This window comes from Hemicordylus capensis, chromosome 2 (genome assembly GCF_027244095.1).
Source record: "Hemicordylus capensis ecotype Gifberg chromosome 2, rHemCap1.1.pri, whole genome shotgun sequence".
In the NCBI taxonomy this organism is placed as follows: domain Eukaryota; kingdom Metazoa; phylum Chordata; class Lepidosauria; order Squamata; family Cordylidae; genus Hemicordylus; species Hemicordylus capensis.
This window is the reverse complement of record NC_069658.1, coordinates 98531697-98546530: the sequence shown is the minus strand read 5'-3', so window position 1 is coordinate 98546530 and position 14834 is coordinate 98531697. Positions and strand designations below refer to the sequence as shown.

General features: G+C 40.7%; 1 protein-coding gene across 6 annotated transcripts in view; it reads right to left on the bottom strand.

The window, feature by feature from the left end:
* LOC128347663 (uncharacterized) overlaps positions 1-14834 on the bottom strand; it is a 95351-nt gene that overhangs the window by 36314 nt on the left and 44203 nt on the right. For 4 of the 6 annotated variants that reach the window (XR_008317648.1, XR_008317649.1, XM_053302595.1 and 1 more), the window contains 2 exons: positions 9342-9496; positions 8628-8705 (listed from right to left, as the gene is read on the bottom strand). Coding sequence is in view for 4 of the 6 variants with exons in the window: in XM_053302595.1 (XP_053158570.1) it covers positions 8628-8705; positions 9342-9496 (233 nt within the window). In the remaining 2 variants the exon portion in view is untranslated. Of the gene's footprint in view, positions 1-5859; positions 5977-6427; positions 6554-8627; positions 8706-9341; positions 9497-14834 lie in introns of those variants that run through there. The other 2 variants (XM_053302598.1, XM_053302597.1) reach the window with 2 other exon arrangements.

Sequence of the window (14834 nt, the reverse complement as noted above, 5' to 3'; positions counted from 1 at the left end):
CAATGAGTCGAAGGCCTTCTTGTAGTCAATCTATGCAACACTTAGATTTGTTTTTCTTGCAATTTTCTAAAATCATTTTGTCAATCAGCAGCTGGTCTTTTGTGCCTCTGGTTTTCAGGCAATTTCCTTTCTGTTCAGTTGGAAGCTGCTTATTAGTTAATAAGTGTTTGATTACTTCATCTGCTATGATTCCAGTAAATAATTTGAACATGGTTGGCAGGCAGGTTATCAGTCTATAATTACTTGGAATGGCACCTTTTGCTGGGTCTTTGATTATGAGATGAGTTTTCCCAGTTGTTAGCCATTGTTCAATATCACCTCCTTGCAAAATGTGATTGAACTGTTTTGATAGTTGTTTATGAAGGCTTGTAAGGTGTTCAAGCCAAAACCCATGCAGTTCATCGTCGCCTTTTTAATTTTCTTTGCTCTTTCACTTATTAATTCTGATGTTATTATTAGATCTTGCATTTGTTGGTTACATTTTTTGACCTCTTTCACCCAGCCTGCTATTTTTATTACAATCTATTGGATTGTCCCTTAGTTTCCCCCAGAATTGCACTGTTTCTTCTTTATTTGGTATTTCTATGTTTCTTGCAGTTTCTCCTTCTATGCTTTGGTAGATACGTCTCTGATTCGACTGGAATTGGAGATTCTGCCTGTGTTGTGTAATTCTGGCTTCGTATCTGCTAATCTTCTTTGACACTGCTGTTATTTGCTGCTTTCCAGGACTTCTCTAATTTATTATTTATCATTGTGAACCGCCCAGAGACACGTGTGTGGCGCAGTATAAAAGTGCAATCAATCAATCAATCAATCAATCAATTTCCTGCATCCAATCTAAGTCTGGTGATTTTATTTCCTAATCTAATCTTCCTTTTAGGTGATGTGCTACTTTCTTTTCTTACAGGTCCACTGATCTTATATCCGAGCTCTTGTGTTGTTATTGTTGCTGCACTGTACATTAGTTGGTTTGTTTCTTGCAAATTATTGGTTGTTATTTCTACAAGTGCAGCATTTACATCTTTTAATGCCTGAGCAAGATGTTTTTTGGCAACTGTTTTTAGAGCCGGAAGTCGAATCCTGGTGGTTGTTTGGTTCATGTGCTCAATTATTTTTTGCTTTAGTTCTTGTTGCTTTTCTGTTAAATGGCATTCAGGTTTTTGAGGTGAAGGCAAAGGGGAGGTTGCCTGGCTTTGATTTTGAAACAGTTCAGCAACAGTGGCATCCTCTATTTCCAACACCTCCTCCACCTGCGCCTGAGCAACTTTTTCAATTGATGGTACTTCTTCTTCCATATCTTGAGCCTGTGTTGCTCTTTGCAGTTCTTCCAGCTCAACTTCTGTGAATACTTTATTTCTTATTATGAATCGTCTATGGTCTGTTAGCCTTTGTTCTTTGAATTCTGTATCTGGATGCTTCTCTTTCCAAATTTGGTACATTCTTTTTAAATAGCCTCTTCTAGTTGGACTAGACCTGTAGTAGCAGATCATTATTTCCTTGTTGGCATTTTTCATATATTTTTTCCGGTTAAGCAACGTTTCTTCCAGTAACCCTGAAGTCTCCAGCCGTGGTTGCTCAGCTGAAGATTCTGAGTCCTGTAGCCCACTTACTACCAGATTTCCAGGGACTCCAGCACCTGGCACGGTCCTTGTTGACCCTGGCAACAACCGATCCGGTATAGATTTATTAAAGTTACATCTTACCATATTGTTGTTGGGAGAGGCACTCTTCGTCCGGCTCCTCTGGTGAGACCTGTCCAGTATGGTTGGACCTCTGGCATAGTTCTCACCTTCCTCAGAGCACGCAAGCCCCACAACCACGCCAAGGTAGTGCCTCACTGGTTATTATTATTATTAATTCAATTTCTTTACTACCCTTCCAAAAATGACTCAGGGCGGTTTTCACAGAGAAACAACAAACAAATAAGATGGCTCCCTGTCCCAAAGGGATCACAGTCTAAAAAGAAACATAAGATAGACACCAGCAACAGTCACTGGAGGTACTGTGCTGGGGGTGGATAGGGCCAGTTACTCTCCTCCTGCTAAATAAAGAGAATCATCACAATTTCAATTAAATACAATTTTAATTGCAGGATATAGATCCTGTCTGGCTTATAACTGGCAAAAGTAACAGAGGTTTTGCTTGACTGCAGGAAGGGAGAAGGAACAAGAAGAACAAGAACAAGAAGAAAACACTCTGAGAAATTGGTTACCATTTATTTGCCATTTATATATGGCCTTGATGATATATAACAAAATATTATATAGCAGTTTCACATTGTATTAATTTTCATGTAATGCTATGTGTGTTATCTGTCTCCCTTCTTTGGTTATTTGTACGTTTTAGAAACATTGTGTTATATGGTTTAAATTAATGTTAAACCATATAACATTTTGTTGCCTGGGCAGCCACCTGCTCATTGAGCAAGGGACAGCTAGCCAGTTTCAGGTATTTAACCAGAATTATCTAGGTAAACAATGTAAACTATGCATAAACTGTACAGTAATGTTTGTCCTATGACTCCTGAGCTCATTCTTGCTAAAAAAAAAATTTAAAAAAATCCTGTCACTTTCGTTTGAGTGACTGATTATATATTCAGAATTGGCCTGAAGTTGGTTCAAAGGTTATTTCCAAGAAGTAAGTCAAATTTATTATTGGAACATAATGTATGTGTGTTAATTTAACACTACAAGAGATTATGAAGGCAACTGCCAAAGTATCTTTAAAAAAGAAGTGAGTTATTTTATGGCTAGCCAAAATGATCATTTTCAGATTAAGAATATCTCCAGCTCTGCAGCATTAAATACAGGGTATAGTTATCACCACTATGTCCTGCCTATGAATCTCTCTGAGGCATCTGGTGACTCCTATGGCCAAAGGATTTCAAGTCAGATGAGCCACAGTTCTAACCTAGCAATGACCACCTTTCTGTTCTTATCTCTACCAGTTGTTGGATTAGAATTTGTCATGAATTTTACTTAACTTCCTTTAATGGTAAATGGTTAAATCCAATTTATGATAACTAAACCAGCATTTCCTATAGGAGATATAACCTCTAAAATCAACTAAGACACAACCTTTAAATGTACTATGGGCCAGTTCACATGATGAATCAAATGTTAGTTTGACAGAAATAATGCTGCCATGGAACAAGGCATGTAAACTGGGGTTTGTTTGTTTTTTTTGGTTTTTTTTTATTAGTTGGCAATGTGCCATGGTTAAGCTTGCTTCAGCTCCTGATTATGGATCTTGGCTTCATGTCGGGTTCATGTCAGGCTGCAGCATTGTCATCCAGAGATCAGCAAAGACCAGTTCACATGAAATGCTCCACAGGAGCACACAGGGGGGCAGAGATCACTGATTCCCATGAAACCAACATTCCCATCAAACCAACATGGTGTGAACTAGCTCTTTATGGGCAGTAAATCAACATCACTATTCTTCTTTGTAAGGCCCAGGGGCCAATGGTGGTCCTCATCAGCCTTAAGTGCATCCCCCTGACTAATTGTTTATTAAGCCTGTGTGAAGCTTCAATCAAAACTGAATTCTCTGCACAGTACCCTGGACACCATGTGGAGGTAGTACATTGCCCAGGACCAGTGGGGCTCTTTCAAGAAACGGAGCCCACTTGAGCCAGAATCGAACCTCTGGACAGGTCCGTGAATTTTTTTTAAAAAAATTAAAAATATTTTAAATACCTGTAGCCTCTTCAGGTGGCTTCATGTAGGCCGTGGGGGGTCCGTGAAGGTTCCCCCTCCCCCTGCTGGCCTCTCAAATCACTGCCGTGGCCGGTTAAGTTGAGTATTTTTGGCCCTTTCGGGCCTCCGTAAAGGTAAGCGGCGGCCATTTTGGCCACTGCCGTGAATGTGTACATGGCCTCTGTGAGGGCTGGCATGGCCTCCGGCCTCACAGAGGTCATTTGCACATGCACGGCGGCCATGCCAGGCCTTGCAGAGGCCATGTACACATGTGCAGCAGCGGCAAAAATAGCCGCTGCACGCCTTTACGGAGGCCCAAAAGGGCAGAAAATACTCAACTTACCCAGCCGTGGTGGTGATTTGAGAGGCTGGCGGGGGGAGAGGGGACCTTTGCGGACACACACACACCCCCGGCGGCCTACAGGAAGCCCCCCGAAGGGGCTACAGGTATTTAAAATATATATTTTTAAAAAATTTAAAAATGCAGAACACCCACCCCCCCGGACCAGACTGGGGAGGGGTTGATGGGGGCCGGACCAAACTTGGCAGTCCGGTTTTAGTCCAGTCCAGACTTGAACCTAACTGGGCCAGCCGGTTCCGTGCACACCCCTAGAGATCACTCGTCTACATGATGAGTGCATATCATTTATTTTTAAACTGTATTAACTGCTCTTCAATGAAACCTACTTGAAACAATTTACAAAGAGATTGAGGCTATTCTCACATTGTGGTGGGTGGGGAGAAGGTAGGGTGTAACCTACCTCCCCCCCCCCAGACAATCCCCAATGTCCTCTTTGGTGCACTATTGTGTGCCCACACGATCCATGCTGTATGTAGCAACATGGACCTCTGAATGCCGGGACTCATTGTCCCAGGCATCCCACAATGCAATGTGTGACGATCTCAGTGCATTGAGGGAGTCCCCTGGGAGCTGGGCACTCTAGGCGCCTGACTCTGTGTATGTTCGGACTGAGAGCCCGACATACACACAACTGTAAGGGTGCGCTCACGCCCTTTAACCCACATAAAAGCCCAGGTACAAAACCCAGACTTGCGGGGGAGGCAGCACCATGATTGGGCCCAATCCCAGTGTAGTACACCAACAGCCCTACCCAAATAGGGCTTCCCTAACCTGGGTAGGGCTGCTCATGTGCATAGCCCTATTGAGAGGTGCACTTGTTAAGTGCCCCACAATGATAAAATTCCCTTCTTTTGGGGACTCACCAAAGTAATCATTTATTGTACTTGAATACATGTATGTGCTTTTTTTCTTCCATTATGGAATTCAAGGCAGCAGGCTTAGAATCCCCCGGTGGTCTCAACCATGCACTGAACAAAAAAGCTGTATCCTAGATGCTCAGGCCATGCCATGCCATGGGACCATTTCCCACAAATACGGCCAGACAGACTTTCTTCAGCAGGTTTATAATGCCTGTGGTTAAAGGGGGATGAGGTTGGTATTTGTTCATTTTTATGTCATTTCTTCTTGATTTAATTATGTTGTTTAAACATATGGAACACTTGGCAGAGGATATGATTCAAACCCAAAGTAATAAATAAATACTTCATGCACACATATTTTGCAAGGGATTTAGAAGATTTCCTTTTGAAGCCAGGGAGGCAGACAGAGTCCACTATATTCAAATCAAATCATTTAGTAAATAAGTGAATTATGCTGCATGATTATTGTTGCACAAATTTTCTCCAACGGCTGGTATTATCCCACATAGAATTATTTCAGCATTGTGCTTCAATCACGCTCTCTTTGCCAATAAGTAAGCTGTAGGCTGTATTCCCAAACAACCAATTAACAGACAGATTCAAACTGTTGTAAATTGAAGAAAAGTACTTGATTGATGACAACATTATTAACATAAAAGAAGGCTTCCAACATGCAAATTCCTACCAGTCTTTTAAAGTCCATGCATGAGCCTAGAATCTTGCACACTAGGTAATGTCAGTCTTCACATAGGAAATAATCTTCACATAGGAAAACACATGTTTAACATAGTATGTGATATATACCATGAGTGGACTCTGAGCTGTGAATACATCAGTGGTGCAACCAATATATGCACCAGGGGTCACAAAATAAAGAAACCTCAAGCTCACTTTACACATTATAGTAAGCTCATAATTTCATATATGGTTATTATCTTGATGCAGGAAAGTAGCAATATGTGATACAGCTGACTTGGCAGTTCAGGGACAGAGTGAAAACACCCAGTCTGTGTTTGGCCTGCTGCTTTGTCTTCAGGATGAACCACCAAAGGCCAAACTACACAAAATGATAAATTCATCATTAACAGATGGGCATTTTAAAAAAAGTCCAAAATAGTAGCCATGTGGGGAAGATTCAGACTGGGTGTACAGCATGCAGAAAGAAGGGATTAATACTTCCCCCTGCACTGTGTTCCCTCTGAAGCTCCTCTTTGCCTCTGAAGCAGTTGACACTTTGGGGACAAATAACTTCAGTTGGGTGGTTTTCAAAGGTTTCATAAGGCTCAAGTAGTTTGAATTTTTTTAATGTTATATATTTTCAGAGAAGCAGCATTATTTTAATCCATCATATACATATTCTTGTAAAATAGTCTGGATTTAATGGGAGTTGGAGCCTTTTCCCAATGCCAGGGCTCAGTCATGAGATATGTGAAATTAAAACAGACAGAGAAAGTCTCACCACTAATGGCCGATTCTCATGATCAAAATGATGTCAGTTAGACTGTAATCTACTGTAGTAATCAGCCACCCCTCCCCCTAAAGAGTTAACAGGAAGTGAACTCTGTCTTGATTGACAGACTGGTGAACTCCAGGGCTCAGTCAATCAGCACACCAGGTGGGTGGGACCTAGAGAGCTGTGAGGAGGAAGAAGGCAGTTCTTTGTTAGAGAAGGACATGTGGTCAGGAATAATGGCTGCTGGAAAATGACTCTGTGGATCCTTGAAAAATAGGAGGGCAGGAAGCTTGAATTCTCCTCTGGCATTTGGTGAGTTCAAGAAAAGGAAGCCTGGGCTTTGCCTTTGGGAAGTTTAGTCTAGGAAAAAGTTTGTTTAGACAGGCTGGAAAATGACTCTGTGGATCCTTAAAAAATAGGAAGGCAGGAAGCTTGAATTCTCCTCTGGCATTTGGTGAGTTCAAGAAAAGGAAGCCTGGGCTTTGCCTTTGGGAGGTTTAGTCTAGGAAAAAGTTTGTTTAGACAGACTTTGAGTTAGAAGTTATATTCCTTTTGTGTGTGTGTGTTTTACATATTCCTGATCTATTATAGTTTACCTACAATGTAATTGAATTAAAAAACACTAGCCTACGCTCCACAGACCTAGGGTGTAGCAAAAGACTGTACGCTTTTAAGTGTGCTTTGCATTTTCCTACCTAATTGTTCTTTGCAACTGGGTAACCAAGATTCTTAAAGTGTGCTGCCCCAACATTATTCGGGGTGCTTTTGAAGTGTTCTTGTAACCTACTGAGTATTTTTATCTGTAACTAAAAGCTGAGTAAGCCTCAGATGGAAGCAGTCTGTAGTACATGAATAAAACTTTTTTTCCTTTTCTTTTACAAGCCTCTCCAAGTTGGTTTTTAACTCTGGAACAGGAGGGACTAAAGGGAGATTTCTCTGGTGCAAATAGGTCTCCTCAAGTGTTCAGCAGCTATCAGTTTTCGCACCACGTGCAGGCTTGCACATGGAAGATTTTTGTACTTCTCTAATAGCAAAATAAAGATAGTTTTCCCTGGGATTCCACCCCAGGCCCAGGGAGGTTCAAGCTCTGTAATGCGGGGGGGGGGGGGGGAGGTGGCAGCCATTTTTGAACCTATCAAAAATACAGAAATGTCTTAGGAGAAGCCTAGTCACGCAGCTCAGCAGGGATGATTCAGCACTTCTTTCCCTCATGTGAGCTTGCTCTGAGACAAAGGCTTTAATCCGCTACATCTACATATTACCTGTAATCTACATATTAGGAGGTGTGCACACTCCTGATTTCCAGTCATGAGAACCTACAAATTATTGGTGATGTCTAGTTAGCAGTGTGCCAACCCGATATTTAATCAACTTCATTAATTTAGAATTTGAACTCCAGTTGTTGATGTTAGTTAAATGCTGAGTTGGGACATTGCTAGTGTCTGAGCAACAGGAGCATGCACTACCCGCTCCCAACCTCACATGAGCATCCAGTTCTACTCAAGGTTAAAGTAAACCAAGGCCAGTCATGCACAAACCTCAGTTTATTCTAGCCTGTTTACTTCAAATAAGCAAGATCTGTAACTTACTTCAAACCTTGAGTACAGATCTCTGTTTATTTGAAATAAGTAGGCTAGAATAAACAGAGATTGGTGCAGTCGTGTGCCATGACTGATCTAAGTTTACTTTAACTTAGAGTGGTAGTGAACACTCATGTGGTAGCGAACACCCATGTGAGAGGAGATCGCATGCTCCCAAAGCTCAGAGACCTCTTCCAGAGCCAACTTTAGCCAAGGTTCTGGGTCACATCTGAACCAGCCCACAGAGTATGATTGCTAATTTTTATTACTGTCTCGAGAACTGTGGCAACATCCAATCCCAGAATCAGGAAAACTTACAGAGAGGAATGCCACCAATGGCATTCCACCACCGATGGAATGCTATAAATTGTGGCTGAAATGCCATGGAGTGGTATGTTGGAACTAGAGACCTACCAGGGCTGCTACACAATATGAAATGCTGTGCCAGTGGTATTGTGGAGACGGGAAGTTGCATAATGGCCTAAAACAGTGCACAGGCTTGTGCTTCTTCCTTTGTGCTTCTTGTGCTTCTTCCATTGTTTCCAATGGACGTAGCGGTGCAGACGTGTCTGCACACTGTGTGAGTGATACAACAAGCATAACCGCAAATTATAGTAGTGCAACAAGCACCAAATATTCATATTTTGGTTCAGTTAAAGTTGGAGTTTGAATTACCTCTTCCCATGCTTTTCAACCAAGGTAGCGACTGCATCATCTGTAATCTGGCATCCATTTGCAGAAAGGCACTTTAGGCTAAAACATAGAGGGACAGTAATTATCTTCATCTCTTTAAACAGTTAGCCAATATATAGCTCAGTTGACTTGAATCTGCTTCATATGTTCTGCTTTCGCTATATTGAGATTACCTCTGTATAGGAAAAGGGGGGCACATTATAAAGTATGAAGGTTAAAGGGTGGTATAGGTGTGGGGTTTTTTAAGTGACTACACTGGTTGGGCAGTCAATATACACAACAATTAATGCAGAATGATTAGCGAAGTGGGTGGAATCCTTGCACCCTCTTCATACAAAACAGTATTTTCTTGTACAATGCAACCTTTTCTTACACAGATAGTATCTGTTTAGTGGGGAAAGAAATTTATGATACAGCCTTAAATACAGAGATATGTATTAATCTCATTCGCTCTTGATAAAATATTGATCTTAAGACTCAAAAGTATTAATCAAGTTCCATGAAATTGAACTGGCAAAACAATAGACTACTGTAATGTGAACTAGCATCTTTAGGAGGTAAAGGAGATGCCTTTTATTGGGTCATCTAATATTGGCAAAAGAGTACATGTTTGTATACAATGTTGGTGTGAGTACTCTGTGGTATAAGAAAGATACAAGTGTTTGGGGGGTGGGGTGTGTGTGTGTGTGAGCATACCGTAAAGAAGCTTTTATTAGAGCAATTAGTCCTGAATCAGTAGCTCCTGTCCAGCTTACATCTACAGTTGTCAGGTGATTGCAAAAGGCACTTGCATGAAGTAAAACTGTGTCCCCTCTAAGTCCAGGACCACTGCAGCTTTTTATGTTCAATTCCTGAGTGCAAAAGAAGAAAAGAAATTGCAGTTGTGAGCTGACCATAATAGACAATAAGTTCTCTACAGCACATTTTCCTTCTAACAAAGGAATGCTTCTATAACAACAGACTCAAAGAATTATAGGTTTGGAGAATTCAAGAAGATTTTCCTAGACTTCTCCTACAATAGCTTCAGTCTCAAATTAGAGCAAACATCGCACAGCAGATGCTCAATGCTTTTCAGATATAAAATGAAGAAAAAAATGTAACCTTCTTTGTATAGCTAACATATTGTTCTCTCCAGTCCCATTTTAGATTGTGAGCCCTTTGGGGACAGGGAGCCATTTTATTTGATTGATTGTTTGTTTGTTTGTTTGTTTGTTTGTTTGTTTGTTTGTTTGTTTGTTTGTTTGTTTTCATATCTGTGTAAACTGCTTTGGGAACTTTGTTACTTTGGGAACCTTTGTTGAAAAGCGATATATAAATATCCATTCTAATCGTATTCCACTTCTGTTGTGCTTCTTGAAGATGTTTCCTCTGGAGAAACATACAAAAGCCCTTTGTGCTAACAATAATTAATCATTTAGCCCTCAGGGACATATTTTCATGTGTCACAGAGGGCTTCTAAGAAAAGAGGAAGAAAATCTGTACAATTGCTGGAGCTGCATTGATAGAATGCTGCTGCAGTTACTTTGTTACCTGCTAATGTTCTGCTAATGCCCCTGCTAACTTAGCAAAGAGGCACCTTTTAACATGGTGATTCTCTTTATTTAGCAGGGGGAGAGTAACTGGCCCTATCCACTCCAGCACAGTACCTCCAGTGACTGTTGCTGGTGTCTGTCTATCTGATGTTTCTTTTTATATTGTGAGCCCTTTGGGGACAGGGAGCCATCTTATTTATGTATTATTTCTCTGTGTAAATTGCCCTGAGCCATTTTTGGAAGACTGGTATAGAAATTGAATTATTATTGTTGTTGTTGTTATTATTGTTATTGTTAACAACAACAACAACAACAACAACACACACACACACACAAACACACCTGCCTAATGAAGATTACAATTCAAGCATCTGACATAGGAAGCTGCCATATACCGAGTCAGATCATTGGTCCAAAAGCTCAGTATTGTCTACACAAACTGGTCTATGATCACTTGTGCTAATCCTTAAGGTGTGTATTTTGTATCCATAAATCAATAATTGAATCAATAATTGATTTATGAATTGTCTTTGATCAGTGGGTTTTTTACCAACTCAGGTGCCACAACCCCTGCTATTTGGGCAAAAAGGCACCTTTTAACAGGGGTGTATCTAGGGTGGGGCAGGCAGGGCACGTGCCCTGGGTGCCACGTGAAGGGGGCCGCCATTTTAAAAAATTAAAAATAATAATAATATATGGCCACCGAAAACAAAATGGCCACCACACATGATCAAATGGCCTCTGTGAGGCCCTAGGCCATGCCAGGCCTCACAGAGGCCATTTGAGCATGCACGGTGGCCAATTTGTTTTCAGTGGCCATTTAAAAAAATATTTTTAAAAATGGCCACCACACATGCTCAAATGGTCCCTGTGAGGCTCTAGAGGCCAGCAGGGGGAGAGGGAACTTTTGCAGATCCCCCTCCCCCCACAGCCTTTAGGAAGCCCCCTGAAGGGGCCACAGGTAAATTTAAAAAAAAAAAATATAAGTCACTGTACACATATTTAGTTTGGCATGATGTACAGAGAATCAGGGTTTGTGAATACTGAGCTGAAGCTTATGAGCTAGGATTGTATTCATTTGCTATACTTTGCTTCTTGTGATAAGTGAGTTAAATGTGATGTCTTCATAATATGGCTATTAATGGTGAGTTTGTCTTTGAATCAGTGTGAAATCCTTAGTATTAAGGACCACTGGGAGTTTCTTGCTCTCTTTCTCTCATTTTAACTTTCTGAAATACTAGAATATATTCCAAGCAGTGACAGTTTACTCTGCATATGCTTTAATTATTTTCAGAGTATCTGGGGAAAGTCAAATTCTCCATTTATTTTTAAAACTTATACTACAATGCATAGTAGAGAATTAGACAGGCACTTCTGTTTAGTTTTCCAAGTACACCTCCACATAGTATTTGAGTATTTCATGAGCCCCAGCATACTGAAATTTGTAGTTTTCCAGCATTTTTTGGTCTGGCTACATCCACTGCTAAATATTTTCTGAAATATTAAAAGATTAAGGAGCTTGACATGTATTTTTCAAATGATATTATGGTAAAGTTATCTGAAAGATGGGTATCAGATGTTTGGATAGGGGGCGCAATTTCAGTGCTTGCCCTAGGAGCTATTTTCCCTAGATACGCCTCTGCCTTTTAAAGTAGTGGCTGTTTTACATTTAGCCAAAAGAAAGCATCAATCCCTATTTAGTCCAGTATAGCATCTTTCTTGGTGGCTTTTGTCTTCTTATATTTATTATTAAAATAAATTCTTCCTGCTGGTGTCTCCTTATATTTATTTTTAGACTGTGAGATCCCTCAGATTTGGGACATCCCATTTACTATGTAACATAGGTTTTACTATATAAACCACTTTGCAGACATTTTTGTTGAAAACAGGTATTTACATATTCTAAAGGGAATAAATAATCAGTTTTGTCATTTCGGCAAAACTATAGCAATCCATTCTTCATGGGGAGTGAGTTCCAGTGCATTTTCATACTTCTGCTATTTTTAATTGTCCTTTTATGCATCTGTAGGACTTATTTATGTTTCTATATTACATATAAAGGTTGTTCACACAACCATTCTTGCTGGGGCTGGGGAGGCCTGGGGTGGGGGGAAAGGCAGGATTGTAGCTAACTTGCCACACATGACTGCTGCTATTTCCAGTCTCCCTGTGCACCAATGATTACTGCTGTAATGAGCAGCATGGCAATCTGGAGGCAAAGAGAGCAAAGCCGAGCCACCAGGAATCCCAGAATGCACTTCATGAGCAGCATTGTGCACTGGGGAAATTCTTGCTGTTAGGACACTCTTTCCCCCTGGTTTATGGTCAAGTTGGCTGCGGGCAGCTCAATTGCCCACATGACTGGGCGGTGAAGTAGGAGGTGTGCATGCATCCTCCAAACCCGGGCTACCTAGCAGCGGAGCACTGGGATTGAGAGGTGGTTTTCATGACCTGTCCGACCTGGGCTAGCTCTGCCCTGCCCAGGTTGTTTTGAGAACAAACTCCTTGATTTTTAAAGTGTGTCTGGAAGTGGAGGGGCTCTTGATGTTTTATGTAATTTTGCATAAAACAAAATTTCCCCTGTATTTCCAAGGAAATAATTCATTATTAAAGATCAGGTGAATTTATAATCCATGAGGCAAGTACTTCATTGTTCTCCTTCTCCAAATCTTTCTCTACTTCACACTCCCCACATTGCAGATAAAAAGCACACAGTTGGAAGTGAAGTGATAAATTCCATGCTAAAGGGTTGGTTTTGGTTTTTTTTTTAATCAAATGTAAATGAAAAGTAAAGAAATTGAGAATTTGCCACTTCCCCCTCCCACACCAATGGGCCATATGAAGGCTCGGCCAATAGGAATCTTTTAACAAATCAATCTGATTTTGAAACATAGATGACTAACTCAACTAGGTGTTTCAACATCTCTTTTCAAGCAATAGAAACTCAATTTGTTTTAGACACAGAATACAAAATGTATGACAAAGTTTACCTAATATTTTATGTGGCATTATGAGCTCCCCCTTGTGGTCCTTTTCAATTATCTGTCTCCACTTTTCTCCAAAGATAATTACATTTGCTCAGTAAAAAAACAAATCTTCTTGATTCACCAAAATTAAGCAATACTTCAATTGCTCTTTAATATGTAGGAGTAAATAATTCCATACAGGCAAAAGCATCCATGTAGAGCACAGAGAATCTTGGGGAGTCATTACAGATGTGGTGCTGTGTTGTTGCTCATGTTCTGTTAGATTTGAACCCTGGGCAATCCTACTTCTTAGTTCACTGTTAACTGTTCTTCCTTCCTTCAGCTGCTTCATCTTATCCTCCAATCTAAGCCTGCTCACCTGCCGGGTGCGCCTGCATCCGAGTTCTGTCCCATCAATATAATCCAGCCTATCCGGTTACTAGACATTGTGCAAAGCTTTGCTCAGCCAAATCTGAGTTGGAATGTTTTTGTGAACATTCCTGGACAGCAAACCAGCAATATTCAGGAACACACTAAAGCAGCCATCAACAGCTGGTGGCCAATTTTTATTGACAGGCAGGTTGCTACAGAAATCTCTTTTCAGTTATTGAAAAGAATATGCAATTCTTACATAAGAGCAGCCCTGCTGGATCAGGCCCAAGGCTCATCCAGTAACAGCATCCTGTTTCACAGTGACCCATCAGATGCCTCTGGGAAGCCCACAGACAAGATATGAAGGTGTGTCCTCTCTCTCTTGCTCTCTTGCAACTGGTATTCAGAGGCATCCTGCCTCTGAGCCTGATGGCAGCCTATAACCATTGAGACTAGTAGCCACTGATCTGTTCTCTATGAATTTGTCTAAACTTCTTTTAAAGACATCCAAGCTAGTGGCCATCACCACATGCCATGGCAAAAAAATCCACCGATTAATTATGTGCTGTGTGAAAAAGTACTTACTTTTGTTGGTCCTAAACTTCCTGGCAATCAGTTTCATAGGATGATCATTTCTAGTGTTGTAAGAGAGGAACACATTTTTCTTTCTATCCACTCTCTCGGTCCATCCACACCATGTATCATTTTATAGACCTTTATCATGTCTCCCTTTACTTGTCTTTTTTTTTCTAAGCTAAAAAGCCCCAGGTGTTGTAGCCTTGCCTCATAAGGAAGATGCTCTAGGCCCCTGATCATCTTGGTTACCCTCTTCTGCATCTTTTTCAGTTCTATAATGTCCCTTTTGAGGTACAATGACCAGAACTGTACACAGTACTCCAAGTGTGGCCACACCATAGATTTGTATAAGGTCATTATAATATTACTAGTTCTTTGTCTCTTCTCTCAGAATTAAGATAGGTTAAGCCAAGATAGTGTCCTGTTTGGGATTTTGGATGCTCAAACACCCAAACCCAACTTCCAAAACCCTTTAAAAAATAAATTGGCTTCAAAGCATAGTGCACACTAATTGGACATAAATCCCCTTCTTTTCAAGATAGCTTACTGTGAACTGTGTATGTGCTAGATGCACTTTATGCATTATGTCCTTTGAAAAGATGGTTTATATCTTTGTAGGGAACCTTATCCTCAATGCACAGTACATTTCTGTTCACAGAATTATCCTGTTCTATGTGGTCACAAACTATAAAGCATGGTCACTGAAAATTACAATGCTGTGTTATTCAAACGGCTAGCAGCTG